The 27,640-nt window shown below is 54.7% G+C and overlaps 1 protein-coding gene and 1 non-coding gene across 3 annotated transcripts; one reads left to right on the forward strand and one right to left on the reverse strand.

Moving 5' to 3' along the window:
- The first annotated feature begins 220 nt into the window (after window positions 1–220).
- Window positions 221–27,576, forward strand: SLC37A2 (solute carrier family 37 member 2). 2 transcript variants are annotated; one of them, XM_043452311.1, is made up of 19 exons: window positions 221–376; window positions 14,470–14,551; window positions 15,041–15,134; window positions 15,227–15,305; window positions 17,524–17,659; window positions 18,014–18,090; window positions 19,013–19,179; window positions 19,683–19,720; window positions 19,955–20,107; window positions 20,426–20,516; window positions 21,987–22,049; window positions 22,341–22,426; window positions 22,914–22,962; window positions 23,133–23,206; window positions 23,469–23,547; window positions 23,649–23,746; window positions 23,982–24,046; window positions 24,260–24,316; window positions 26,310–27,576. In XM_043452311.1, exons 1-18 carry the CDS (start codon window positions 318–320, stop codon window positions 24,285–24,287), a joined length of 1,518 nt encoding a protein of 505 aa, XP_043308246.1. In that variant the 5' UTR covers window positions 221–317; the 3' UTR covers window positions 24,288–24,316; window positions 26,310–27,576. The 2 variants fall into 2 exon arrangements, with proteins under 2 accessions (XP_043308246.1, XP_043308247.1); XM_043452312.1 differs by lacking the exon at window positions 24,260–24,316.
- Window positions 6,348–6,420, reverse strand: TRNAG-CCC. Its single transcript has one exon. It is a non-coding gene; the product is annotated as a tRNA-Gly (tRNA).
- Window positions 27,577–27,640: the final 64 nt, after the last annotated feature.

Here is a 27,640-nt window from a genome sequence, read left to right on the forward strand (position 1 = left end):
AAGTGAGCCGGCAAGTTCGGGCTGAAGGGCCCACAGAGGCGCGGAGGGCCGCGAGTCCACGGCCCGAGGCGAAGCACGGGAAATTCGCGTGCGAGCGGACGGACCAGAGGATGGGCAGGCCGCGTGCGCCCTGCACAGCGCCAGCCGGCCCCGAGGGCGGTCAGGTGCAAGGGGGCGGGGGCTAAAGGCTGCGGGTTGCCGAGTCGGGGCGGGCCGGCCGGCGGGGCATTTAAACCCCGGGGATTGTCAGCTCGGGACGCGTGCCCAGCTCCGCGTCCTCCTCCGCTCCGACTTCGCTTCGGGTACCGCCGGGCACGATGAGGTCCTCTCTGGCGCCCGGCATCTGGTTCCTCCGCGCCTTCTCCAGGGACAGCAAGTGAGCGGGGTTGGGGCGTGGGGGCACGGGGAGCGCCGGGCCCGGCGGCCTCGCTACTGAGACCCGACTCCGGGAGTCCCAGGGCGCTTGCTGGGGTGAGGGTGGCGGGTTCTGGTAGGATCTGAACGGCGGTCGGCGGGGAGGTGAGGTGGCACGTGCTCACTCCGCCTCTCCCGAACCCCTCCCTGGGACGCTGCCCAGCAGCGTCTCCGCCTTGTCCTTTCGCATCCTCACCTCCGCGCACACACACTCCCCCCTGGGGGAGACCCGACTCAGAGCGCCTCCTTTATCACCCGGGGGACCCCCGGTTTGTAGACTAGGGAACCGAGGTCAGGGCGTGGCAGCTGCTGCTACGAGAAAGTGGCCATTGGAGTTGCCGAGTGTCCCATTTGGTCTCTTTTAGCCCTTGGATAGCTCCAAGACCAGAACCTAGTGGTCCTGGGAGCTTGCCTTGAGCGGCTTCCGGCCCTGAGGGACATCCCCGGGGAGGACACACCTCTCGGATCAGGGGCCAGCTGCTTCTCAACTGGCTGGTCACCCCAGCAGCCGGCCAGCAGCTTCCTCCTGACCAAGGAGGCTTGAGGAGGCCACTGGACCATCAGGTGTGTGGTGGGCTGGAGAGTTTTCAACCCACTCTTCATCAGAGGCCACACAATGGAACACTTGGCTTGGTCTACACCGTGTCTCTGTTTCCTTTTGTTTCGCTTTGTGTTAGTTGCCATCACTTGCAAATGATAAAACTTAACGTTAATAGCCAGATTCCTCCTTCCTCTGATCTAGTAATATCAGGCCTAAATTCTCAAATTTTATCATTAGGAGTATTATCATCACCCTTTAGATGGGGTGCAAGCTCTTAGTAGGACCCAGCTTTGTTTTAAAACAAAATCCTGCACCCCAAAGCCCCTCAATCCTAGGCAAATCAGGATGGTCACCTGAAGCACTTTCCAATTGGTGACAGCCCTCCTTGGGGACCTTCCTTATCGCTGCCAGCCTTCCTCACTCGTTTATTTATTCGGTATTTTTCAGAAAAAAAGTCAGATGACTCTTGTAAGGATATAAAAATGAATATGTGTTAAAAAGATTTTATTTCACTGGTGATGAAGGTGCCAGAAGGTGGTATAATTGGCATAAAAGAAAATCCAGGGAGGGGAGAATGGGGAGTTGCTGTTTAATGGGTACAGAGTTTCAGTTTAGGAAGATGAGAAGGTTCTGGAGATGAAGGATGAGGGTTGCACAAGAATATGAAGGTACTAAATGCCACTGAACTGTGCACTTAAAAATAGTTAAATTTTATGTTATAGAAGTTTTACCACAATTTTAAAAAGAATACAAAGAAGGTGCCCATTTAAGTTAGGAATACTGAGGCAAAACTGGTTGAGAGGGCAGATTATTGAAACTCTATCAGTTCATGGACATATTTTATATGACTTACTTGTTACTTACCATTTGATGAAATTCAAGGTTAGGGAAAGGCGTGAATCAGATAACTTGGAGGGGAGGGCTGTCCTCTAGGCAACGCACAGTTTCCCAGAGAAGCACACACACATTTTTGTTTCTCTCCTACAGTTTTCTCTGCTAGGATAAAAAAAATAGCCTCAAAGAATGATTATTCTTGGTCATGCTAGGTTTGATCTGATTATCTGTATATATAATTTACTATGTTAAGTTCCCTTGGCTGGAAGTTTTCATAAGGGTTCTGAGACTGGACTTTTAAAAGCCTTCTATTATTTACTGTTCTGAGATTAGGAAGTCAAGCCAAGAAATTGTCTCCACTATATTTTACCTGCTGTGCCTATACATTTATTAATAGACAAATTCCCTTCTTCTTAAGGTCCCCAAAATATCCTAAGATTCCTGGGCCTGCCAGGGAGTGAAGTCCTGATTTGCCTGTAAGGGAAGACAGTAAGCCAGTTTTCTTGGGAGGGTTTTGTATCAGCTGTCAATCTTAATTCCTTAAGAGTGGCATCAATATCTGACTAAACGAGTATCATTGTCAAATACAATATTCCAGGCAAGGCCTTGGTTGCAAAACCAAGTTTTCTAATTGTTGTTGTTCAGTCGCTAAGTCATGTCTGACTCTTTGCAAGCACATGGACTATAGCCCTCCAGGCTCCTCTGTCAGTGGGATTTCCCAGGCAAGAACCCTGGAGTGGATTGCCATTTCCTTCTCCAGAGGATCTTCCTGACCCAGAGATCAAACCCATGCCTCCTGCATTGGCAGGTGGATTCTTTACTGCTGAGACACCTGGTAAACCCGTTTTCAAATATGCCCTGGTAAAATAAAGAGGACAGATTCTTATTGAACTTTTGCAAATAACCATATTCTATAAAAAGCAAGGAGACAATAAAAGTTTCTAAATTCTGGGGAGTCGGGTAGAGAGAATAAAGTATTTACAAATATTTCATTTCAGTTTACAAAAACAGAATCTCCTAAATTGTTATGGGTTACAGACATATTAAGAAGAAAGAAAAAAGAGCTTTCTTATATATTCAGAACACTGAACGCTATAATGTCACTGACATTCCAAATGTCAGTGACAATCATCCTCATCAGTTCATTCAGTTCTAAGTGATTAATTCTTATTCTGCTGAATCTTGGGTCAGCAACCTCATAAACCTGTCAGCTTCTTTACCTAAGTTTTGGAAATCCTGACTCAGTCCACAGGTATGTTCTTAAAGATATCTGAATGATATCACCAAGAGTCTGTAACCACGAATGTGTAACTGGTCCACTGATTTCGTGAGACAGTACTTGGTTGTTAAAGATAAAACCTTTGGCTTATAGATGGTTGCAGAGCCTTTAGGGAGCATCCAGAATAAAACAGAAACTATCTGTAAGGGTCAGAGATCTGAAAAGGTATGGATTAATTTATTAATGATAATTTTCAAAAGTGAATGATCTGATGAGAAGTCATAATAAGAAAAATGCAGCTAACAGTGAAGTCTGGTTGTTCCTGAGGTATGTAACACACACGAAGCCAATCCAGAAAATATTAGACAGTGTCTAAAAACACACTTAAGGTTAATTTCAAAGAAGATGGTGAACATAATATCTGATTTTTAAGAATGGATAATTTTTATAGAGGAAAAATATCTCAAGATTTTTTATATCTCGGTATATATATTTTTATGTATTTAGAGATATATAGAAGTCCCAAGACATAATTTACATAATATGCCACAGGAATACCAAGAATGTCAACTTAAGACTTGGTAAGTCCAGGTGACTCAGTGGTTAAGAATCTGCCTGCTAATGCAGAAGACATAGGTTTGATCCCTGGGTCGAAAAGATCCCCTGGAGGAGGAAATGGCAACGCACTCCAATATTCTTGCTTGGAGAATTCCATGTACAGAGGAGTCTGGCTGGCTATAGTCCATGGGTTGCAAAGAGTCGGACAAACTGCATGAACATACACCAGCAAGTCCTAAACATCTATGTTTTAATAAAGCTCTGTAGGAAAGTCTGATGTACCTCCCCAGTTGAAAGCCACTGACCTAGAAGATCCTAGACTCAAAATAAAGAAGTAAAGTTGCAGTTTGGATAAGATTAGCTGAAGTCATGACCAGTAACAATATAGTCATCATCAGGCAAAACACACGAGGATACTGATCCGTAGAGACAGATCATGGACCAAGAGGGTGTTGAGAAGTCTATAGAAATTTCTCATGCAGCAAACCATTTCTGAGATACTTATATAAGTAATCATATTCTACTTCTCTTTTTTCTCTTAATAAACAAAAATACATCTCATTACTGTATATACAAAGTTGTACCTCTCTGCCATTTATTGTTCCTAGTAGAGTCTTATTCATATATATTAACTATACCTTTTAACCAAAGGAACTTGTATTTCAGAGAAAATGAGGGGGCAGAGAGACTGGGTCATTGGAAGTAGCCTGTCCCACACCAGCATTTTAGAAGGGCTCAGAAACACACATAACTTTCTACAGCTGCACATGTCATTGAGACACTCCTTAAAGTGTGAATCCAACCACATCTCCCAGGTTTAAGACAGATCTGAATTGAAATCCTCTCACCACTGTGTGCTTTTGTATAGTTAACGTCTCTGAGTGCCACCCACCCCTGCCCCCGCATCGGTAAAAGTCAGGTGGGTTCTTGGGGGCAAAAGTGATCCATGAAGGTTCATAGCTGATGGAGAGCCCGCGGCAAGGGTTCCTTCACTTCTTTCTTGATGTGTGTAGGTTCAGACTCCTAACAAACACCCAAAGTCATTGTAGTTCTTACTGTAGGCACATGATTGTTTTGAACTCTCAGGCTTACAAAGATGGTTAAGTCACAGTCCTACTTTCTCGGAATCTAGAGGGAGGGAGTGTCCTCTCATTATCAAACTGGCTGCTTCCACACGTTCCCAGGGAGGACTTTTAAACAGAAGAGAAGAAAGCAGGCATCCTGGAGTGGGACCCTGGTGGGTGGGCGCCCCCCGAGCTTTGGCGGGTGGGCTCCCCCCGAGCTCTGTACAGCAAGGATATTTGTAACACCTGCCTCATTCCGTACTTGTGAGGATTAAAGATTGTCGAAAGGTGAAGCAGGATGAGTGCCAGGCTCACAGTAAGCACTGAGTCAGCATTAATTATTGACTATTATTCTACTTGCTCTTCCTACCACTCTGTACCAGGCCTTGTGTTTGTGGTCCACTGCAAGATCTTTGTTTCCCAGCCTAATTCCCCATTACAAGGATATAATGAGGCACAGAGAAGTTATGTAACTTGTCCAGCACCACATAGCTAGTCAATGATTGAGCTGAATTTGAATCCAGGTTAACTGGACTCCCAAGTCCCTGGTCTTTTCCTTCTGATTAGAGGGTGGGAGGGGAAAAGAAAACAGAGGCGTTTTGCTTGAGACAGATCACTAAATTTCTAAGGCTCTAGGTCCTTGTCATTAAAGTGGAAATAACAATGTACCTCTAGCCCAGGGCTTTGGTGAAATTAAGTGAGAAGACATTGAAGGCACTTAGCCCGGTGTCTGGAGCACACTTAATACTTGGGAATGGTTTGGTGCTTGTCAGTTTCTGGAGGTGGGATTCATCTTCATTAGAAAGGAAAGGTAGCATTTGACTTGTTGGATCAGGAGGTATTCTGAGCAGAGGCAGTGGAGTGGCAGTCAGGGCAGGGAGGTCGCCAACCTGGTCGCCTGCTGGCCGGAGCCTGGGGGTCTGAAGGTATGGCCCCCGTGGATAGGAGGCCGAGAGGCAGGTGGAATGAGCTGTGCCAGCAACAGGCAGAGACTCGGAGGAGTTTCTGCCCAGGAAGGTGGTACCCACCCGCCTCCTCCGGTCAGACCCCTGCTGAGTCCTCCCCGGTGCTGGGCCTGCCCTAGCCAGTGCCCTGCCCCTGTGCCAGCCTCTGAGTGGGCCTGTCTGGGGGCAGATGGCAATGTAGGCATCTTGCCAGAGAGATGACTATGGCTGCTGCACATGGGGCTGGGCCCATTTTTCTGGGACCTGTGGCGGGGACAGGAGCCCGTGGGAGGAGGAGCAGGAGCCGGATGAGCAGGAATGGGATGAGGCACCAGACGGGCAGGAAAGCAGGAGTTGTGAACTCCCTCGTGGCAGTCCTCCCCCACATTCCAGCCCTCCCGTGGGAGCTGGAACGGTGAGGCAGGTGGTGCTGCCGCAGGGACCAGTGGATCTGTCTGCCAGAGTTTGCTGAGGGCCTGCTGCCAGGTCCATCACAGCTCACAGTACTTACGGACATCTGTGATGTTGTTCAGTCCCTCAGTCGTGTCCAGCTCTTTGCAACCCTGTGGACTGCAGCATGCCAGGCTTCCCTGTCCTTCACTGTCTCCCTGGAGTTTGCTCAAGCTCGTGTCCATTGAGTTGATGATGCCATCCAACCATCTTATTCTCTGCCGCCCCCTCTCTGATAGGAATTAGCTATCTTATTTATTTATTTGGCATGCGGGATCTTTAGCTGTGGCATCCGAACTCTTGCTGTGGCCTGTGGGATCTAGTTCCCCAACCAGGGATCAAACCTGGGGCCCCTGCATTGGGAGTGCAGAGTCTTAGCCACTGGACCACCAGGAAAGTTCCTTAGTATCTCTTTTAAAGGAAGATAGAAGTGAGACTGAGAGGTGAAATGTTCTCTGCATTAATCCCCAGGGCCACCTCGATGACATTTTACTGTCTCGTTTTAAAGAAGCTCAAGCAGAGGCCAAGAGGTGAGATAGCTGGCCCAGGGTCACAGTCACAGAACCAGAAGTTAAGAGTCAGCCTCCTGTTGGTCTAACGAACTTTTCCCCGTTCTGCTCTGGCTTCACACCAGGGGTGCCAGACGCTGCCAAAGCAGCTTTCTCTTGTCTTATTTTCGTGGTACCCAGTATGGATGAGCTGTGATGGTGATAGGCAGGCCCGAGAAGGAATGAGAGATCCTGGCAGAGGACCTGGAGGGCTGAGCCTGTCCCCTGTCCCCACTCCCGCACCCCCCACCCCCACCCGCGTCCTCAGGCTGATCCCCAGAGAGCGTGTGACCCTGGTCGCTCCCCTCCCCCCCACCCATGATTGCTGTCTTCTCCCCCAGCTGCTCTGCTTCCTCTTCCTCTCTGCCGTTTCCCCTTTACGGAGCAGACTGACAGCGCTTCCTTGGCCCTGGGTGGGGCACTCTGCCCCAGGGGCTGCCAGCTGATCTAGAAGGCAGCAGCGGTTTGGGAATGGTCTATATGGATGGCCAAGGCCTTATGTCTTCCAGTTGGCGGTACCACCTGAGCACTGAAGTTGGGGGTGAGCAGTTCCCGAGTGACGCCAAACTGGGGCCAGACACCAAGGGCAGAGTCGGTGAAGCCCACAGCCCCCACCCGCCATCTCACAGCCCCCGAGTTGCTCTGTGGGGTAGAGGCGAGGTGGACAGCTTTGCTGCTCCGGTTTTGGCCTCCGGTCCATGCCTCACCCCCTGGATCCTTCATGCCTGGGAGAAGGCATAGAGGAGGGTGAGCCAGGGGCCAGACCTCCAGAGACTCTCCAGAGGAGGGCCCCCATCCTGACGCCCTGGCAGGACTATAGTCCTGCCACCGTCAGTGCGTTCCACTGATGCTGTTTGCATAGCCTCTCTGCAGAAGAGAGACCAGCTTCCTGCCCACTTCTCCCAAACCCTGCCAGCTCTCACATGCTCCCAGAGGTTTTCCAGGTACCCACATGACACCTCATGCTATGGCTGAAAGCTGGGTCTTTTCATTCTGTCTGAACACTCAGGGTTCTCCTGCTTAGATTCCTTCTCAAAACAAAGCAGTCTAGCAATCTAGCCTATAGTTTCCACTCTCCTAAAAAAAGATTATGATGTACTCGTTCCTTCTAGAAAGTCCTGGGCGGCTTGTGCTACTAGCCAACGACTTCCTTCTCCGGAAGGACCTTGGGACTGAGCCCAGAGTCCCCTCGATCCCTCTGAGCAAGTGCCTGAGTCCCAGCTGGAGGAAAGGGCAGCACGTGGAGGATCCACCAGTCACGCTGCGCTCAGCTCCAGGAGGGCTTTGTTCGTCAGAGGCTGTCACGGACCTGGCCCGTCCCGTATGGCCTGTCTCCATCCCCTCCTGTCAGTGGGAAGCCCGGCTCGGGGGCTCTGCCCTGTGCGGTCTGTTCCAGCCTGGCCTTTCCCCACCAGGCTGTGTGCTAGTGGTAGTGGAGGACTTGGCAAGAAGCACAGTGATGGCATCGTCACCATTGCCCTGGTTCTTACCATCCCCAGCCCTCTCTCCCTTTCGGATCTGCTGAGTCCCAGAACTGGCACATCCAAGTACAGGCCACCAAGTTCATCTCCTCAGGGCAAGTGCCAAGGTCACCAGCAGCCACAGCCAGCCCAGTCTCTCACGTGGCCAACCCAAATGTCCCTATACATCTACTAGCTGCCCCAGACTCCGTTGAAGGGCTGGGCTGAGGCAGGAAGTGATAGGAGTGGGTCAATGAGGGAGCTCAAGTCCCCCTTGACCTGGGGCCTGAAATGGGAATGGGAACCATCCGCAATGTGGTTGCAAAGCCAGGAGGGGGATGCAAGGACTGGGGGATGACCTGGTAGACGTTGGACGAAAGGGAGCTCCCGCCACTGTCTCCTAAGGTCCCTCTCCTGGACTGTTTCTTATTTTCTATTGTTGCGCTGCTGGTGGTAGCAGGTCCTTGGGGTTTTGTTTGTTATCGGTCACTGCTTTGACAGACATTGTTCTTTGTCCCTACCTCAGAAGCATTTCTAGTGCAAAGTCTTAACGAGGTCCATAAAGCTATTAGCGTGCTCATTTGAAAGAGTAAGTTGGACTGTCAGCTAATAGTTAAGAGATAGCCAGTCCACCTCTCTATCTGACTTGGTTACTCAGTAACCAGTGCTGGGCAAGGGGAGGTGAGACTCTCGGAAGTGACATTTCTCACTAACACAGACTTGGAGGGTCCTGGGGTAGGCACCCCGCCTGGAACAGTCTGTGGGCCTTGCGGTGCAGGTTCCGGGGTCCCTGGCTGGCTTGTCCAGCCTGCCCAGCCCCTGAGCTGCCTTCCCTCCCCTGTGCAGCTGCCCTGGGGCCAGCTGGGTAAGGCCGGGCTCTGTGTGTGTTTTCCCCCTGCCCCCCTTTCTGGGGCCCCTTGGTTCTGAAAGAAGGGCTCTTGAGGGCAGAAGTGAAACTTGCGGCTTCCACAGGCGTCAGGAGCCCGTCAGCTATCTTCCAGTGAGCTACTGTGAGGTTGCTGGCCTCAGCCCAGCCCTTCACTCCACCCATGTCCCCAGTCCCCTTTGAACTATGGCACCTTGGCCTTTTTCTTTAAGAGATGTCAAAGTGGAATGGAAAGCGAACTGGACGAAGGAGAGGCCCGGCTCCAAGCACGCTCTCCCCAGCTAGCTGGGCCCCTCTGGGCTCCTCCTGCCATCGTGCTGGGGTCCAGGCAAGGAGTCCTAGAGGAGGAGTGCCCAGCCCAGCATCACACAGAGCTCTGAGGATCTTCTGTCCCACAGCCTCCCTCCCTCTGACTCTCCTGCTCTCTTGGGCGTCAGGTTTTCCACGGAGGGATGGGGTCAGAGCTGGGAGAAAGGTCAGCCAGGCCTCTGGGCAGGGCTGGAATCTGGCCGATCGGCATGTCTGTGGACCTCTGCTAAGCCTCCCCATCTACTCCCAAGGGAGTGCAGGGGCGGGCCCAGCAGGCCAGCCTGTGCTCTATCCCCTTGCAGGCTCCCCGTAGGCACTCGTAGCCTCAGGCGTCTGCAAAGACGCCTCCAGCCCAGGTCTGCACGCTGCGCTGGTGGGGAGGAGAGTACTAGCCAGCCTCCAGACCCCTACCTGACAGGCACATCCGGGGCCTGGAGCCCCCACTGCTCAGAGCAGCTCGGTGCCCACCCCCACTGCTCACCTCCCTTAATAGAGCGGCAAGAGCTGCCTCCGCCCACTCCAGTTTTCCTTCCTCAAAACCTGAAATCATCATCACTGTTGTTTTTGAGTGTGGACTGCGTGTCAGAAACCTGTAAGAGGTATGCATCATCTCATCAACCTATCAACAGCGCTGTGACAGAGGTGATAAACTCTACTTTCAGATGACACACAGGTGTAAGGAATGAAAGCAGGTTTCACCTGATTCCAGAGTCCAGGGCACCACCAAGGGTCTCTCCGGGGGTGGCCGTGTGCCTGGGGAGTGGCTGGCAGGATGAACGAGGCAGAGGAAGCCGGCCCTGCCTTCTGCGAGGAAGCCCGTCTGGAGTTTTCCCAACTCACCAGCAGGGCAGAGCCCTGGGTCCCCACCTGGCTGGTGCCCAGAACTCTGTGACCTAGAAAATCCCATCCCTCTTCAGTGACGTCCCGTCACCCCAAGAGACAGTTCAATCTCGCCCAAGGCCCTCCGTGACCTGTCCCTTTCCTCCTTCCCAGCGCCCTCACCTGCCGTGTTTGGCTCAGCCCCACCTTCCAGACACCCTGAACTACACCCTGAACCATACAGAGTTCCCCAAACAGGTAGTGATATTCACGCCTCCACGCTTCTGCACTTCCCCTCTCCCTGGCCCTGCTCCCGCCCCTGCCATGGTGGACCTGGCTGACTCCTGCTAGTTTGTGAAGACTGGGCTGAGACCTCACCTCCAGGATTCTTTCTTTCTTTTTTAAAAAAATTGTATTGGAGTATAGTTGCTTTACAATATTGTATCAGTGTCTGCTGTCTGACAAAGTGAATCAGATATGTATATATATCTCCCCTCTTTTTTGAGTAGAGTTCCCTGTGCTATACAGTAGGTTCTCTTTAGTTACCTATTTTATACTTAGGGCTTCCCAGGTACCACTGGTGGTAAAGAACCCACTCACCTTTGCAGGACATGCAAGAGACCTGGGTTTGATCCCTGTGTCCAGAAGATGCCCTGGGGGAGGGCATGGCAACCCACTCCAGTGTTCCTGCCTGGAGAATCCCATGGACAGACAGGAGCATGGCCGGCTGCAGCGCATAGGGTCGCAAGAGAGAAGGACACGAGTGAAGCGAATTAGCACTCCCATCAGTAGTGTATATACATCAATCCCAATCTCCTGATCCATCCCACCCTCCGCTTCCCCTCTGGTATCCATACGTTGGTTCTCTGTGTCTCGATTTCTGCTTTGCAAATATCCTTTTTCTAGCTTCTACATACACAGGTTAATATACGATGTTCGTTTTTCTCTTTCTGACTTCCTTCACCCTGTGTGGCTGTCTCAGGTCCACTCACAGATTCCTCTCCTGACCCTGCCCCTCCCCGGCCGGTCTGGGTGCCCCGCTCCGGATCCCGCAGGGCTGGCCGCCGTCTTTTGTGGCACAGTCACACCGGTCCTGTTGACTCCCTGCTGCCCCGTGAGCCCCGGCGGGGCGGGCAGAGGTCTCTCTTACGGTTGGTTTCCCCAGGTCCCTAGCTCAGGGCCGGGCCGTGGTGGGATGCGCGTGGGGGTGGGGCGGCCCTGGCTCCGTCTCAGGGAGACCGAGATGTCAGCAGTGGGGCCCGGCTGGGAGCGGTGGGGAGGAGAGGGGTGGCTGCCAGCGGGGCTGTGCCTTTTGACCCCTCACTGACCCCGACCGGCTCCTGAGGGCTCAGCGTGGCTGAGGGCAGCCTGGGCCTCACTGGCAGCCCTGTCAAGCGAGGACAGTCAGTGCTGGGGCCTCTGCGGGGCCCGGGGGATCTTTGAGGCCCAGCAGGTAAGCTCAGTAACTCAGTCCTGTCTGACTCTTTACGACTCTATGGACTGTACCTGCCAGGCTCCTCTGTCCATGGGATTTCCCAGGCAAGAATCCTGGAGCCGGTTGCCATTTTCTTCCCTAGGGTGTCTTTCCAAGCCGGGGATCGAACGTACATCTCCTGAGTCTCCTGCATTGGCAGGCAAATTCTTTACCACGGCACCATCTGGGAAGCCAAGGAGATCTGATTTATCACCAGGGTCACTGCGTCCAGGTAGCAGTGAAAAGAGACTTGGCTGAGCCCAGGGGTGGAGGTCTTAAGGGTAGCGCAGCAGAGACCTGGGGACCAGGGTGAGCGTTGTGTTGTAATCACCTGTCTTTGACTTAGATGTGGTCGGTGCTGTTCTCCTGGACATCTGATGAGGAAACCGGAGGCAAAAAATTAAAGAACTTGCATTTGGTTACACAGTTAATTAGAGGCTTCCCAGGTGGTTCAGTGGTCAAGAATCCACCTGCCAATACAGGAGACCCAGGAGACATGGGTTCGATCCCTGGGTTGGGAAGATCACCCGGAGCAGGAAATGGCAACCCACTCCAGTATTCTTGCCTGGAAAATTCCATGGACAGAGGAGCATGGAGTTGCAAAGAGTCAGACACAACTGAGCGTGCTCGCGCGCGCACACACACACACACACACACACACATATACAAAACTTAAAGCTTTTTTCCAGACAGGAAACTGGTGAGTGTTAATCTGCAGGGCTGTGGTTTTCTTCCATCCTTTGCTTCTTGAAGAAGCCCAGCTGGGCACAGTCTCCAAATCCTTCCACCCCTCCCCCCACCTGCTGCCAGATTCTGAAAGTCCCTGATCCAGGAGTCATGAGCCATTTACCAGTTGGAAAACATTGCTGCCACCAAGCTTGTCTATGTGGGTCCCTGTGACAGTCCCTGGGAATAACCCCAGATTCCCTGGAGAATCCCCTGTGACTCCCTGCCCCCATGCACCCCGTGTCTGGAAGTAGGAGCCAGACCACACAGTAGAGGAGCCTAAGGCCAGGCTGGAGTTGGAGCTTCATTCTTATCTCCCCCCAAACTTTAAGCTTTTTATTTTGTACGGAGCTTCGTACTTAATGGAATGGAGAGCCACTGGGAAATGTTCAGCCTGGTGACAGCAGGGTACATGTACCTTCATTCTCTTCAGAAGATGAGCTATGAGGCAGTGGAGAGATGGAGATAGAGCAGGAGTCCAGGGGCGAAGTGAGAAGGAGCCAGGCAGCCCAACCTGATTTCAGCCTCTGATGTAACACCCTTCATTTCACAAACCCGAGCCTCCGCAACATGCTTGTGGGGAAGTGATTTGGGGTTTGGAGGCAGATTGCTAGAGAAGGCAGACCAAGCCTCCAGTGTCCTGGCTCTTTGATTCAAGGAACCCAGGGATAGAATGAGGTTTCTGGGCCCCCCTCGCCTTCTTCCCCACCTTCTCCAGGGGATCTTTAAGAAACCAAGGCTCTGGCCTTTCTCTTGGGCTGGAGTCCATACTGAGCTCTCTTTTCCATGTACTTCCTGGCTCCTGGATGCTGAGTCGGCTCAGCTGATGCCCTGCTGGGGAAGCAGTGACTCAGGAGGACATGGGGGGCCCTCCCCCAGATCCTCAGGAGAAGGGGGAGAGTGGGGCGGGCAGTGGAAACTTCAGTGGTGTCTGGCTGACCTGTGTTTTCCACCCCAGATCAGTGCACGGGATGAGACGTGGGGGTGGGAGAGGGCTGTGTGATGCGTGAGCCACAGTGGAAAGAGTGAGCCTTCTGTCTGGAGGAATGGACTAGCATGGAGCCAGGCAGAGGACCTGGGCCCTGTCGACCAGCTTTTTCCTGCTGCCACATTTCCCTCTATGTTTTGGACTCTGCTCCTGCTGGGCTGTAGCAGGTGCTATTTCTGCAGTGTTCTAGGCTTCTCTGGTGGCTCAGATGGTAAAGAATCTGCCTGCAACGGAGGAGACCTGAGTTTGGTCCCAGGGTGGGGAAGATCCCCTGGAGAACGGAATGGCTACCCATTCCAGTATTCATACCAGGAGAATCTCACAGACAGAGGAGCCTGGCAGGCTACAGTCCATGGGGTGGCTGAGTCAGACACGGCTGAGCAACCAACTAGGCTTACGAGGAGTAGTTGACCTCACTTTAAAGATAGACCCTTTCTGGAAGTTTGGAATCAACATATACACACTGATACATTTAAAATGGATGATGTATATGTATGGCTCAGTCCCTTTGCTATTCACTTGAAACTACCTCAACATTGTTAATCGACTGTACCCCAATACAAAGTGTTTCTGGTGTTAAAAATAATAAAAATTTTAAAAGTAAAATAAAATGGATAACCAGCAAGGACCTACTGTATAACACAGGGAACTCTGCTCAATGTTATGTCGCAGGCTGGATAGGAGGGGAATTTGGGGGAGAATGGATACATGTGTATGTATGACTGAGTCCCTTCGCTGTTCACTGAAACTATCACATTGTTCATCAACTCTACCCCAATACAAAATAAAAAGCTTTTTAAAGAAAGAGACACTTGGCATGCATCCTCCTCCTACCAGCTTCCACCACTTCCGGTATTTAAACACAGTTCTGTCTCCCTGCGCCCCCATCTCTCTCCACACACACACAGAGGCACCCTGATCTCAGGGAGGACAAGGAGAAGTAGAGGCGATGGGCAGTGACAAGAGCCGCAGAGGGCACTCTGGTGACGTCTAGGACGCCGCTGCTGGCCCAGCTCTGTTGGGAGGCCTCTGTCCTCGGGAGCAGGAACTCTGAGCACTCTGGCCTCTGGGCACCTGTCCCTCCCCTCCCCTTGGCCTCTGCCCCGAGCAGCTTGTGTCTGGAGGGGAGCGTTGGTGGTGCTGCCAGAACAGGCACAGGCGGACTGCTTCCTGGACACAGCGGGGACGGTAGGCCTGGACTCCCTGCTAACCCAGATGCCCACCTTCCCCTGCAGGTACCGAGCCTTCATCCTGCTCATCACCTTCTTAATCTACACCTGCTATCACATGTCCCGGAAGCCCATCAGTGTCGTCAAGGTGAGTCTGGCCCGGGGGTAAGGAAGAATGCAGGACTGCTGGCCTCTGCAGAAATACGGAAATACTTCAGTAGAACAGCCCAGAGCTCAATGAAGCACAGTCCTTGTCCCTTATCTTGGTCACCGAGTCTGTCTCCTCCCCCTTGGCTGACTCCCACTTTTAGCAGTTCTTTTTCCCAGGAGAGTTTCCTGGGCTTCTTCACCAAGAGAGCGGTGTCGGGGAGTCGGGGGTGGAACCAGAGAGCAGACACCTTGGGTCCCCCGGGTGCTGCTTGTAGACACCCCTTGCCCTTCACCGAGTCTCTGCCCTGGCCCCTTGTCGCCAGAGCCATACCTGCCTGACCGGGCATCAGAGGAAGATGCAGGGAGTCCAGGAGGGAGGGGCAGTGGGCTGGTGTTGTGAGGGGGTTGGTTACTGGCTCCCTTGTGGGCTGGGTTGACTCTGGGGTCACCAGCTAACCCCTGACCGGCACACCCGTCGCCTCTCCAGAGCCGTCTGCACCGCAACTGCTCAGAGGTGATCCAGCCCCTCAACAGCACCCACAGTCTCAACGACACCACATGGTGCAACTGGGCCCCCTTTGGTAAGAGCGGGGCGAGCCGCTCCTCTCCGTGCCTGATCCCCATCCAGGCCCGGAGAGACAGCCAGCTTTCTGTCTCCCCGGTCCGCCTACAGATAAGAGCAACTACAAGGAGTTACTGGGGGCCGTGGACAATGCCTTCCTCGTGGCCTATGCCATCGGCATGTTTATCAGGTAAGAGGCAGAGCCTGTGTTGTCCTGTAGGATGGTTCAGAGCTGCTGTCTCCTCTAAACCAAACTGGGGCAGCGGGGTCAAAGAGAGAAAGTTGTTGGAAATGAGACAAGCCTTCCACACATCCTGTCACCCGTAGCTGGCGTGTTGCCGCTTTCACCCAGCCTCCTCCTTCACTTGGATGACTGCCTCTTTTAGTAACTCTCCTGCAAAGGCCTTCCTGGATCTCCTTTTGAGTTTATTCACTCAGATGGCATGTCAGCGGTGTGGCTGGAATATGGTCTGTCCTGGACAGGGGTCCTTCAAGGATAACCTGAAAGCTGAAAGCCCAGCATGGCTTTTATGTAGCAAGCATGATGTTTGTTCGAGGAGTTGAGGATGACTGAGTCTGGCTTCTACCTCTAGAGAGCTCACAGCCTAATGGGGTGACCGATACTTCAGCAGCTGCATTATAGACAGTACAGTGGCTCTGAGACAGAGGTGGCTACGTATGGAGTTCCGAGGAGTCACTTAGTCTGAGCTGAGATTAGAAAAGAGGGGTCAGGAAAGGCTTCTTGGAGGAGATGACATTTGAACTGATGAAGAGAAATTGGACTTGACTCATTTGAAAAGACCCTGATGCTGGGAAGGATTGAAGGCAGGAGGAGAAGGGGACGACAGAGGATGAGATGGTTGCATGGCATCCCCGACTCAATGGACGTGAGTTTGGGTAAACTCTGGGAGTTGGTGATGGAGAGGGAGGCCTGGCATGCTGCAGTCCATGGGATCATAAAGAGTTGGACACGACTGAGCAACTGAACTGAACTGAATAGAGACAAGAGTCTTCGCCACTGGCTCAGTGGGTAAAGAATCCACCTGCAAGGCAAGAGACACAGGAGACTCAGGTTTGATCCCTGGGTGGGGCAGACTTTCTCGAAGAGGAAAGGCAACCCTCTCCCATATTCTTGTCTAAAAAATTCCTTGGACAGACTAGCTTGGCGGGCTACAGTCCCAAGGGTGGCAGAAAGTTAGACCCGACTGAGCATGCTCGCACAATGGAGGCATGGCCTGGTGAAAGAAGGCAGCTGTAATTTGAAGCAGCATGACTGCACAGGGGCAGGGGGTGGACTGGGGGACTCATAACAGGTTTCCCAACATGCAAAACGCGGGAGACGGGGCCGAAGAACGAGGTCATTGTGTACTAGGCTGTGGGCACAGGAGAGCCACTGAGTGGGTGTCATGTTCAGATTTACATGTCAGACAGATATGAGAGGCTGACGGAGGTGGCCTTGAGGAGAGAAGGGCTGATCGGCTTCTCTGGTAACTCAGACGGTAAAGAATCTGCCTGCAATGCAGGAGACACAGGAGATGCGAGTTCAATCCCTGGGTTGGGAAGATCCCCTGGAGAAGTGAATGGCAACCCACTCCAGTACTCTTGCCCGGAAAATCCCATGGACAGAGGAGCCCAACTGGCTATAGTCCATGGGGTCAAAAGAGCTGGACACGATTGAGTGACTATCACTTCACTTCAGGGCTGACTAGCAGGTCACACGAAGGAGCAGATTTGAGAGTAGCCCAGATGGGCTTGGAGGAAAGCTTAAGTTAGAACAGTATTATTAATAACAGAGATGGAGAGAAGTGACGTGCTGGAGAGAAATAAGAGGAGCAGTGGGCAGATCTTGGAGGTCACTTGTGGAGGGTGGGCTGCAGGGACAGGAGACTGAGGTAGCTCGTTTCCGGCTTGAGTGGCCAAACGTGGGGGTGCCGTCCAGTCCTCTGAGGGGCGCAGACACAGGGCAGGGTCTGGAAGGGAGGCAGAGGAGTCCAGTCTTTGGAGTTGTTGATGGGCAGCTGTTTGGGAGGTGCCACACTCAGGATGTCCAGAAGGCGTGTGGATATGATCCTGGGAGAAAGTTCAGGGCTGCAGATGCACAGCTGGGTTGTGTACATGTACAGACGTGGCAGGTAAAACCATAAAGGTGATGCAAGAGAAAATGCATGAGCTGGGCTGGTCAGCCAAGGGGGAAGAGGAGGGTCGCGGGGATGTCACAGAGGCCACTCTGCCAGGCATGTCGCGAGGCGCGTGGTCAAAACAGAGGCACCTAGTGGCCACACAGAGGTCCCTGGTGGTCACCTCGGCAATGTTTCAGTAGCTGTGGGTGGGGTCCCCGGGGAGCCAGGAGGCGGAGGGCAGGGCTGCGAGGTAGCAGAGATTAACCACGAACCCACTTCTCTCTGCAGCGGCATTTTTGGGGAGCGGCTCCCCCTCCGGTACTACCTCACAGCCGGGATGCTGCTCAGCGGCCTTTTCACCTCGCTTTTCGGCCTGGGCTATTTCTGGAACATTCATGTGCTCTGGTACTTTGTGCTGGTGCAGGTATGAGCCTTCTCTGGCTTGCACTCGGGCCTCTGTCCCTGCACAGACTCAGCCGCCCCGGGTCACGGCAGATCCCGACCCAGGCTCCTTTATCACACTGCGGGGTCCCCTGCCCACAGCCAGGGCGGCCTCGCCGGCTCAGGGAGTCTGCACTGAGCATCAGCCTGAGGTCGCTGGAGGCACCTGCGAGGCCTCGTCTCTGCCGTGGGGGCCTGGGGTCAGAGGGACATCAGCTGGTGGGTGTGTGCATGCGTGTGAAGGAAGGGGAGGCATAGCATGGATTCTGGAGGGCCCCCCATCGCAGAGGCTGCACCGCTCAGTCCAGGGGCCTCTGTCCCCCCACTTTCCCTGCAGATCTTCAATGGACTCGTGCAGACCACGGGCTGGCCCGCCGTGGTGAGCTGTGTGGGCAACTGGTTCGGGAAGGGCAAGTGAGTGTGACCAGGGAGGAGGGCGGGCATTGCCTGGGGGCGCTGGGCTGGTGTGGGGGCAGGAGGTCCCTTGTGGCCTCTGATACGATTTTAGGACCAAAGATTAGAAATAAGCCTCCGTTCTGCTGACTTTCACAGGCTGGGATACAAACATTTTAGTGACTAAAAGCAGTGAGCATTTTCATTGCTGAGGTTTTAATCCTTAAAACCTGCCATCTTCGTTATGCTTTTTGCTCATAATAGATGAATTTCCATTTTGCATGAAGACAAAAATGAAGCCTATAAAACTCTGTGTGTATGTGTGTGTGTATGTATATATATAAAATACATATACCCATATATTTTTAATGCATATATATGTATATGTCTTATATATTTATTTATTTTTCCCTTGAACTGGCTTTTGTGCAAAAAAAAAAAATTTCTTTTGGGCAGAGTTTCTCAACCCTGGCACTGTTGACATCGTGGGCTACATGTGGGGCTGTGTAATTCTTTGTTAGGGGGCCGTCCTACACGTTGTAGCATTTAGCAGCCTCTACCTGCTAGATACCACCAGCACACTCGGGGGTGGATCACCAGAACTCTCCAGACAGTGTCCATGTCCCCTGGGGGCAGTCACCCTTAGGTGAGGCCTTCAGAGTCACAGCCTCAGGGCTAGAGAAGAAAGGGCAGGGCTGTGGCCCTGGGACAGAGGGGAGGCAGGGCTTGCTCAGGGAGCTGGGTGGGGAGCAGGACACCCCAGGCCTGGCTGTCACTCACTCGATGCCAGCCAGCCTTGCCCCTCCTCCCTGACTGGGGTCTTCGGGCACGGAGGCTGCAGGCAGCCAGCTTTCGCACTTGGCCGGGGCGGTCTCCGTGAGCCCAGGGCTTCTCTTACCTCTCCTGCTCTTCCCTCCCTGCCCCCTCCCCGCCTCCCCTCCAGGCGGGGGCTCATCATGGGCATCTGGAACTCCCACACGTCTGTGGGCAACATCCTGGGCTCCCTGCTGGCTGGCGTGTGGGTGGATCAGCAGTGGGGCCTGTCCTTCGTGGTGCCTGGCGTCATCACCGCCATCATGGGCATCATCACCTTCTTCTTCCTCATCGAATGTGAGTGGACCCCTCTCCCCGCCTCCCCACAGGGCCGGAGCGGAGCCTCCCAGTTAGGTTCTGGGAGACGGAGGCTGGTCCCGTGGGGGTCGCGGGATTGGAGGCCCAGACGTGTGACTCAGGATGGGCAACCTCTCTGAGCCTCGATTTCTCACGTGGGACACCTGCTTTCCCGGGCTGTGGAGAGTGTCTGTGAGATGTGTGTCAGGATGCCCAGCAAACACTGGCCCCTCTGAACCTGAGAAGTGGGTCATGCTTGCTGCTTTTTTTCTGGCTCCCTGACAGATGGCCCCTGGAGTCATGGCCGTGGTCACTTGTAAGCAAGAGAACGAAAGTCCATAAGGCTCCCTTGGTTAGGAGACCTAGGCCTCAAAGGTGGTCTCCGGAGCCCCGGCTCCCTCATGCTGGAAAGCCCACAGGCCTCCTTGGGGTGTGGGGGTCACATGCCCTGCAGGATGAGGGCCTGGTCTGCTGGCAAGCTTCTTAGAAGGTTTTCCTTTCAGACCCAGAAGACGTGGACTGCGCCCCGCCTCAGCACCACGTGAGTGTGGCCCCCAGCCCCACTCCACCGGGGGCTGGTCCCAGAGAGGCCTGGGGAGTTGAGGAGGGGCCTGTGTGTCCAAAGTTGGGCCCGCGGGTGGCTCCCTGGCAGGTGGTGAGTCCAGTCCAGGAGGGGGGTGCATACCTCATGCAGTTCGTCTCACGTGGGTTGTCCCTCCAGCTGGTGGGGGGTAGTATGTGGACGTGCCCCTGGTAAGGGCTCTTCTCTGCTCAGGGTAATCCGGAAGAGAGCCAAGACCACCCCGAGGACCCCGCAAACGGACCCCACTGTAACAAAGAGAGCAGCCTGGAGTCAGCTGTCACCTGCTCCAAGGACGCAAGCGCTCAGCCTACCGCCATCAGCTTCTTCGGGGCCCTGCGCATCCCGGTGAGTCATCTGTGGACCAGAAGGAAAAGAGAGGCTCTCTAGATTTTTCTGTTGGAGATGGGGATGCTCAGGGAGATCCACGGTTTGCAGAATTTCTTTACATGCAGTGCTTGGGGAGGGGGCCCTCCTGGGGAGGGCAGTGTGGCCGGACGTTACCCTAGTGTTCAGGCAGCAGGCACGTTGCTGTACCTGAGGCCGGCAGTGTTCTAGAGGCTGCTCCGTGTGGTGGGCGGTGGAAAGTGCTGGCTTGGGGCTCGGCGGCCTCAGGCTCCAGGCTGTCCTGCCCACCTTCCCATCTGCCCTCTGCTGTGCTCCCAGGGCGTGGTCGAGTTCTCCTTGTGTCTGCTCTTTGCCAAGCTGGTCAGTTACACCTTCCTCTACTGGCTGCCGCTGTACATTTCCAATGTGGGTGAGTACACGGGAAAGAAGAGGGGAGAGAGGAAGTGGGGGCCTCCAAGGAAGAAACCCACCACGTGATGCTTATGACTCCACGAATAGGCAGGATTTCTGCTGAAACTCTCCCAGCACAGAAGAGAAATTTTTTTAATGGGAAGCTAAATTTTGCAGAAAGCCTCCTAGTCCCTGACTGATTCCAACCACTTTCCTTCACTTGGCACTCAGTCGGGGTAAGGAACTCAAATCCTCTCGAACGTCTACTCCGGCCTCAAGTGTAGGCGAAACCCTGCTTCAGGCCCATTGGCTCATAGATGGGTGGTATCGGAGGGTCCTTGAGAAATGGTCTGCCTTCTGAGTGCCTCCAGGAGTCTCTCAAGCCTCCCCCAGCCCAAGGAAGAGGGCCTGGCAAGCGACCCCCGCTGCTGGTAGCCTGGTGGGAAACACCATTCTCTTCCCAGGGGCTGCCGGGATACTTGGGCCATTGATGCCCAGTGCCCAGGTCTCCTGGTCTGCCCACCTCGTGGACTTCCTGTCTCCAGCCTCTGTCCCTGCCCAAGGATGGACAGATGAGGAGAGGTCACTTCGGTGGTTAGAAAAGGATGTTTACGTCCTGTCCTGGGTCTCTGGTTGTCCCCAGGTGGGGCTGCTCTATCAAGGAGCAGGTCTGCCCCCAGAGCCCAGAGCCCCAGAGCCCCACCAGGGTCAAGGACCTCTCAGCAGGGCCACCGGGCTCCCTCCAGGGCCCTGGGGGGACAAGCTGCCATCCACACGGTACATTGGGGCCAGAGGATGCCGTTTGGATGAGTCAGGGCCAAATCTCAAGCTGTAACCTACCCCCTCCCACCCTCCCCATGTCTGCATCTGAGGGGCCTCCCCGCAAGACGGGGCGAGAGCCCAGGGCGGCCCTGTGGACACTGACTCTTTGTTCTGTGGCCTTGATGCTGGCTACAGAGCGTGAGTCAACCTTGAGGGCTGGGCTGCCAGTCACGCTGCTGGGCGCCCCTCTTTCTCATCCCAGGGCAAGGTCAGGGGCCTGAGGTGCCCATTCTCCCCGTGAGCCTCCTTCCTGGCTCTGCTTATCAGCAGACACCTCAGAAGGAGGTGACAAGCTCCTGTGGGGGCGTGCTGCTCCGTCAAGGGTGGGCAGGCATGTGGCTGGACGGGCCGAGGCTCAGATAGCGCTAGGGTGCCCCCCTGCTGGGACAGGGTCCTTGGGGTCCAGATCCCAGTGCTCTCAGAGGTCAAGGCCATCCGACAGGGGAAGAAGGCAGTATAGGCCTGGGGGCCAGAATGGGCATCTCATCCCAAACTGCAGACTCACCTGTGACCTTGGCCAGTTACTGCCCCCCAGCCCCCAACTCCTTCCTCTGAAGAAGGAGGCAGTGATCCTGGATCGGGTGTTTGCCGGGACACTTCCAGCAGTGGCCCCCCACAATGTCTGCCCTGAGTGCCCAGGTCTGAGCACATGCTTCGTTTTCCACAGTTCACTTCACCGCCAAGGAGGCTGGGGACCTGTCCACGCTCTTCGATGTTGGTGGCATCATAGGTAAGGCCACGCCCTGCTGTGCCTCTTAGCTGCATCCACCTCTTCTCTTGTTGGGTTGCAGAAAGAAGGGACGGGTCCCAGTGGGACGAGACCTAGGCAGGTGGCCTCGGAGGGAAAAGGTGGCATCCTGCCCAGGTGTCCCTCCCGTGAGCCATGGGTATGGGGACGGTTGCAGAGGGAGACACTCTGCTGGCCCGGGGTGCCCCAATCAGGCTTGTGCTGGGGGGACTGCTGGGGCAGTGCTCGGGGGTCCCCCGTGCCTGGGGCGGCAGTGTGCCTGTTGTGTTCCAGGCGGCATCTTGGCGGGGCTCATCTCTGACTACATCAATGGCAGGGCCACCACCTGCTGCGTCATGCTGATCTTGGCTGCCCCCATGGTGCGTAGAACCTCAAGGTTGAGGGCCGGGAGCTGGGTGCACGCCCATGCATCACACACACACACACACACACACACACACACACACCCATCTCTTTGTGTGTGTGCAGCCCTGTGCACGGCCAGGGGAGGAGAAGCCAGGATCAGCCCAGGGAAAGGGATCCAGACTGAGAATTTTGGAAAAGGACTAGTGGCTCTTTGACCTCAGTGAGAGGCGGGGGATGTCAGCTGCTAAACTTCCTGACCAGGGAAAGAATAAGAGGCTGAGGTTCGATAGGAGAGGAGACTCCTGGGGCAAAGGGAAACGATGGATTACTGCGTGTTAGACCCTGCCTCCCTGGGACGCTTGAGGACCAAGAGGCCAGGGTATGAGAAGAAAGAGAGGAAAGGGGGCTTCTGGGGTTTCTAGTCTTCTGGGCCCCAGGCTAACAGAGGCGGCCCATGGGGAAGCCAGCTTGTGACCCTGCCCCCTGCTTCTCCTCTCTCAGATGTTCCTGTACAACCACGTTGGCCAGAATGGAATCGGCATCTCCATAGGTGGGGAGCGGGCGCTGCCCTGGGTACCACACGAGGCTGGCCTGGGGGCACAGTGGGCGGCCTGGGGAAGTGGAGGTTCTCGGCCTGGAGCCTGGGGGACTCACCCGCTTTGGGGCGGGGGGTGACGGCGGCCTCTCCTCTCTAACGGGCCATCCCCATCACCACCTCAGTCATGCTGCTCATCTGCGGAGCCCTGGTCAACGGCCCTTATGCACTCATCACCACCGCTGTCTCGGCTGACCTGGTGAGCAGGGCCCCCTCGGGGACTGGTCAGGGCCTCTGTCTCCAGGCTTATCTTCCCCACATCTTTCCCCTTCCCCCAGCCTGCAGAGACGAGATCCTCAAAGTCCTCCAGAGTCTGCCGTGGGTCCCCTTTCTTCCCAACTCCAAGCCCTCAGGGCTCCCTTTCCCCGAGCCAGCCCCTTTCCCGGTCCCCGTCCTGCTCGGGGCGCTGTCTCTTAGTTCAGCCCCCACCCCAACACCCCAACGCTGGTGTCTCTCTCCAGGGGACGCACAAGAGCCTGAAGGGCAACGCCAAGGCGCTGTCCACTGTCACGGCCATCATCGACGGCACTGGATCCATAGGTCTGTGACTCTCGCCTTCCCGAGCCTGGTCTGGGGCAGAGTTTAGGTTGGAGGGCGGGGCCCCTGCTCCGGGCCCTTCCCTGATGCAGTGCTCCGCACAGGTGCGGCTCTGGGGCCTCTGTTGGCCGGGCTCATTTCCCCCACGGGCTGGAACAACGTCTTCTACATGCTCATCGCTGCCGACGTCCTGGCCTGCTTGGTAAGAGTTTGGGGGCACACAGATGGGTAGGGGGAGGGGTCCCCTCCTGCAGGCCTGGAACCTGGGGCTCCCAAGTGTCAGGATGATGAGGACTGCTTCCCTTGCGCGAAGCACTCTGCCTCCCAGGGGTGACCCCCTACGGAATGGCCCTGTGAACGGCCAGCCCAGCGGTCACCTAGTGCTGGGGACCGGCCACTTCCTCCATGCTCGTGTCTCCCTCCCCTCCTCCCCCCAGCTTCTCTGCCGGCTGGTGTACAAAGAGATCCTGGCCTGGAAGTCATCCCTGGGCAGAGACAGAGGGTAAGTCCTGCGGAGGGAGCGCTGGAGCCCTGTCCAGCGGGCCTCACTCCTCCTGGGAGTGAAATCCATCGCTTGGGGGCTCTGCACAGTCTGAGCCCAGCTCCAGCCGCGACCTCAGGGACGCGGCCCGCGGACCCCAAACGTGCTCCGCGAGCCCCGGCCCGGCCCCCAGCTCCACTAACCTGTCGTCTGTTGTCCCATGTGTCTCCATAGCTCTAATATGGCCCTAACCCACGCGTGATAGTCTTTTCCTCAAGTCCCATGACTTTTGTGAGTATTTCCTTCAAGTCTGTGACTACGGTGCTCTTAAGAGTGCATGCAAAGCCTCTCTCTCCTCCAGTGTGATTTTTCTGATTTTCCTGATTTTTCTGACTTTCGCTTTTTCCTTGGGGGCCAGTTCCAAAGATTTGGACTCTGGGCGGAATATGGTGCTTGGGGAGTATTTCCTCAGAGGCCGGAGCCGCTGGGAAGGTTGGCAGCCTCTCCTTACGGAGAGTGACAGGGTTTGGGATGGACCTCCCCCTTCCCAGGACAGAGGAGGTGGCGTCTAGGGAAATAGTTTTTCCTCTGAACTCGGACGCTGAGCTGTCTGCACCTCCCAGAGTTCAGAAACCAAGGGTGTCTGGCCCGTCTGCCTGGGGTGTGCCAAAAAAAAGCAACTGTGAAGCGAAGCCTCTGGAACAAAACCCCAAGCTGACCTGAGGTGCGGTCTGCCTGTCGCCCAGCGGTGGAGGGTGCAGAGGTGGCTCAGACAGGCTCGCGGCTGAGGCTGGGCACGAGAGGCTGGGCCGTGCAGCTGGTGCTGAGGCTGGGAATGTTCTCTCGCGGCCTTTCTGGCTCTCCTTAGGAAGCTCTTGCTCGTGAGAAGCGGCCCGAGCGATGGACCCGGTCTGGATGGTAGATGTGAGGAAGAACCCGCTGGGCGCCTGGGAACCAGCGCCATATCTGGGGAGGCACTTCCCTTTAAGGAGGGCATCATCCCAGCTCAGGGAGAGTAACCTGCAGGGCAGGGGCGTTAGCGGGGTCTCTGTCCTGCCCTGCCCCAGAGGGGGAGCAGAAGACGGCACCTCAAGACTAGTGCTGCTTCCACCTGCTGCCCCCTGCCGCCCTCCCAGGCCAGGCCTGTGGGGACCTGGGGAGGAGAGGGAATGAGGCAGGAGAGGAGGAGAATGATGCATAGTGAGCGTCTAATCTGGGTGTTGACTTGAGTCTGTCTAGCTGTACTGGCGTCCCTCTCAGCAGCCCCGAGGGGTAGAGGCAAGAGAACGGAGGCTCAGAACTCACGGGACACACCTCAGGGCTTTAGCTCGTCCCAGCAGAGCCCGCCTTTGGACCTAGGTGTGCGGGTTCACTGCCGTCTGCATCATCAGCGGGTCTTTCTCTGAGGAAGGCCTGTGTCGGGGGCGCGGAGGCGCCTGCTCGGGCACAGAGCCAGGGCTCGGCACCAGAAACCCTGGACAATCCTGCCTTCTCTGCTCGCCTGCTTCTGTCGAACCTTGGCACCTTCTCTGAATGTCCGCGTCCTTATGTGTCCAATGGGGATGCTCTTTCCTAAATACCTGATTGGGTTGGTCTCAGGCTGAGACACGCTGGGATAAAATGTGACATGGCTTTGCAAAGCCGTCAGACATTGTACAAACGCTGTAAAGTTTTTTGAAACATGATTCTGGCTTGGTGTTCCCTGCTGAAGAGGTGACGGGGAGCCCTAATGACAATGAACAGGATGAAAACCAATTACTGGGTTGGGCAAAAAGTTCATTCGGGTTTTTCCATACGACATTATCAGTTCAGTTCAGTCGCTCAGTCGTGTTTGACTCTGCGATCCCATGGACTGCAGCACGCCAAGCTTCCCTGTCCATCACCGACTCCTGGAGTTTGCTCCAACTCCTGTCCATTGAGTCGGTGATGTCATCCAATCATCTCGTCCTCTGTTGTCCCCTTCTCCTGCCTTCAATCTTTCCCAGCATCAGGGTCTTTTCTAATGAGTTAGTTCTTTGCATCAGGTGGCCAAAGTATTGGAGCTTCAGCATCAGTCCTGCCAATGAATGTTCAGGACTCATTTCCTTTAGGATTGACCAGTTTGATCTCCTTCATATGATGTTATGGGGAAACCCAAATGAACTTTTTGGCCAGGCCAGTATTAAGGGACCCAGTATTAAGGCAAGGGGACTTGTCTTCCCTGTTCCCACTGTTGGGATGGGAGCCAACACTTGTTAACCAGTGTCTCACTTTCTCTTCCACTGCCTCTGTCCTCCTCATGCAGGTATAGAGAAATGTGAGGCCCCTGATCAGAGCAGAAACACGGAGGGACCTTGCCGGGTCCCAAAGTGCCCCCCCACACAGATGGCTGAGGCAAAAAGTCCCTTGACCCAGCACCAGCCAGCCCAGCCCGCAAGGCTTCCAAGGGCTAGGAGATGCTCCACGAGAAGGGACCGCCAAGCTCGAGGACATGGACGACTCAAGGGCCTTGTTGGAGAACGGAGGGAATGCAGCATGCTCACCATACTGAGAAGGCATCTTGAGATCAAAAACAAAACGCTCAGGCAGCTCCATGTGATCAGTGGATCAGTTTATTACAGGGTCACTTACAGGATGGGGTAGGGTGGACAGCGATCTGGGAGCGTCCCCATGCTGCCCAGGGGCCATGGGGACGATTCTATGGCTAACCTGGGGGACGGGGAGGCAGGACATGCATTCCTAAGTGAAGATTTATGAACGCGTAACCAGTCTTGTGGGTGCTGGAACACGTCAGAGAAGGTTTCCATCATTGTTTGGGGACTAACAGAGCATAGAGGCTGCCTGGTCCTAATGGTTATGAAACAGTCTCTATTAACTTCCAAAGCCCTTGGTAACAGGGCGATGATTCAGCATACCGTCCAGTCCTGAGTAGGCCCAGCGGAAGAAGAGGAGAGACTGTGAGGATCCCTGATGGTGTCAGTTCCGCTGACAGTGATCCAGGCCTGAACTCTGGAGACTGCAAGCCGGAGGGATTGGGGCTGAGGGCTGTCAGCATTTTGGGACAAGGAGGGATCTGCTCAGACCCTTCTTGTTCAGATTCCAAGATGGATAGCCGAGGTTCCGTGAGGCGAAGGCCTGGAAAGAGTGCCTCTCCTTCTCATGTTAAACTTGAACCTCTGTAATCAGCCTCTAGCTGAAAGTGTGTATTTCAGAGCCACCAGACCTCTCTTTGTCCCTTATGTCCACAAGCCTGTTTTCTCCATGTGTTTCCCCACATTGGGACCCCTGCTTCTACCCTCCATTTAATCCTGTTTCTAACTCCTGACCCATTTTGATTAAAACATTATCGCTGTATCCTCCAGGGAGAGGCAGGGCGGGGTGGGGGGTGTCACTCCCAGGCACTGCCAGCCCCTGAGTGTAAGGGCTCCTTGCCTCGCTCTTGTCCTGGCCCTCTGTGTTCCCAGGGCAGATGGCTTATCACGGCAGTGCTGTGGGGGAGTTGTGTAGGGCGGTGGGGCTGGGGGGGCATGACCCAGAGTCCCAGTATGTTATTAAATATTTTGATAATGAAATGCCAGTGGTTACTGAGTGTTCACTGTTGGCCACCCTGAACCCTTGGATATGCCAGGCAAGCTC

The sequence above is a fragment of the Cervus canadensis genome, chromosome 29 (assembly GCF_019320065.1).
Source record: "Cervus canadensis isolate Bull #8, Minnesota chromosome 29, ASM1932006v1, whole genome shotgun sequence".
In the NCBI taxonomy this organism is placed as follows: domain Eukaryota; kingdom Metazoa; phylum Chordata; class Mammalia; order Artiodactyla; family Cervidae; genus Cervus; species Cervus canadensis.

Coding starts and splice junctions, on each gene's coding strand:
- SLC37A2 (XM_043452311.1), top strand. CDS start 318: ATGAGGTCCTCTCTGGCGCCCGGCATCTGGTTCCTCCGCGCCTTCTCC. Junction 377..14,469: donor GCCTTCTCCAGGGACAGCAA/GTGAGCGGGGTT, acceptor CTTCCCCTGCAG/GTACCGAGCCTTCATCCTGC. Junction 24,047..24,259: donor TCCCTGGGCAGAGACAGAGG/GTAAGTCCTGCG, acceptor GTGTCTCCATAG/CTCTAATATGGCCCTAACCC.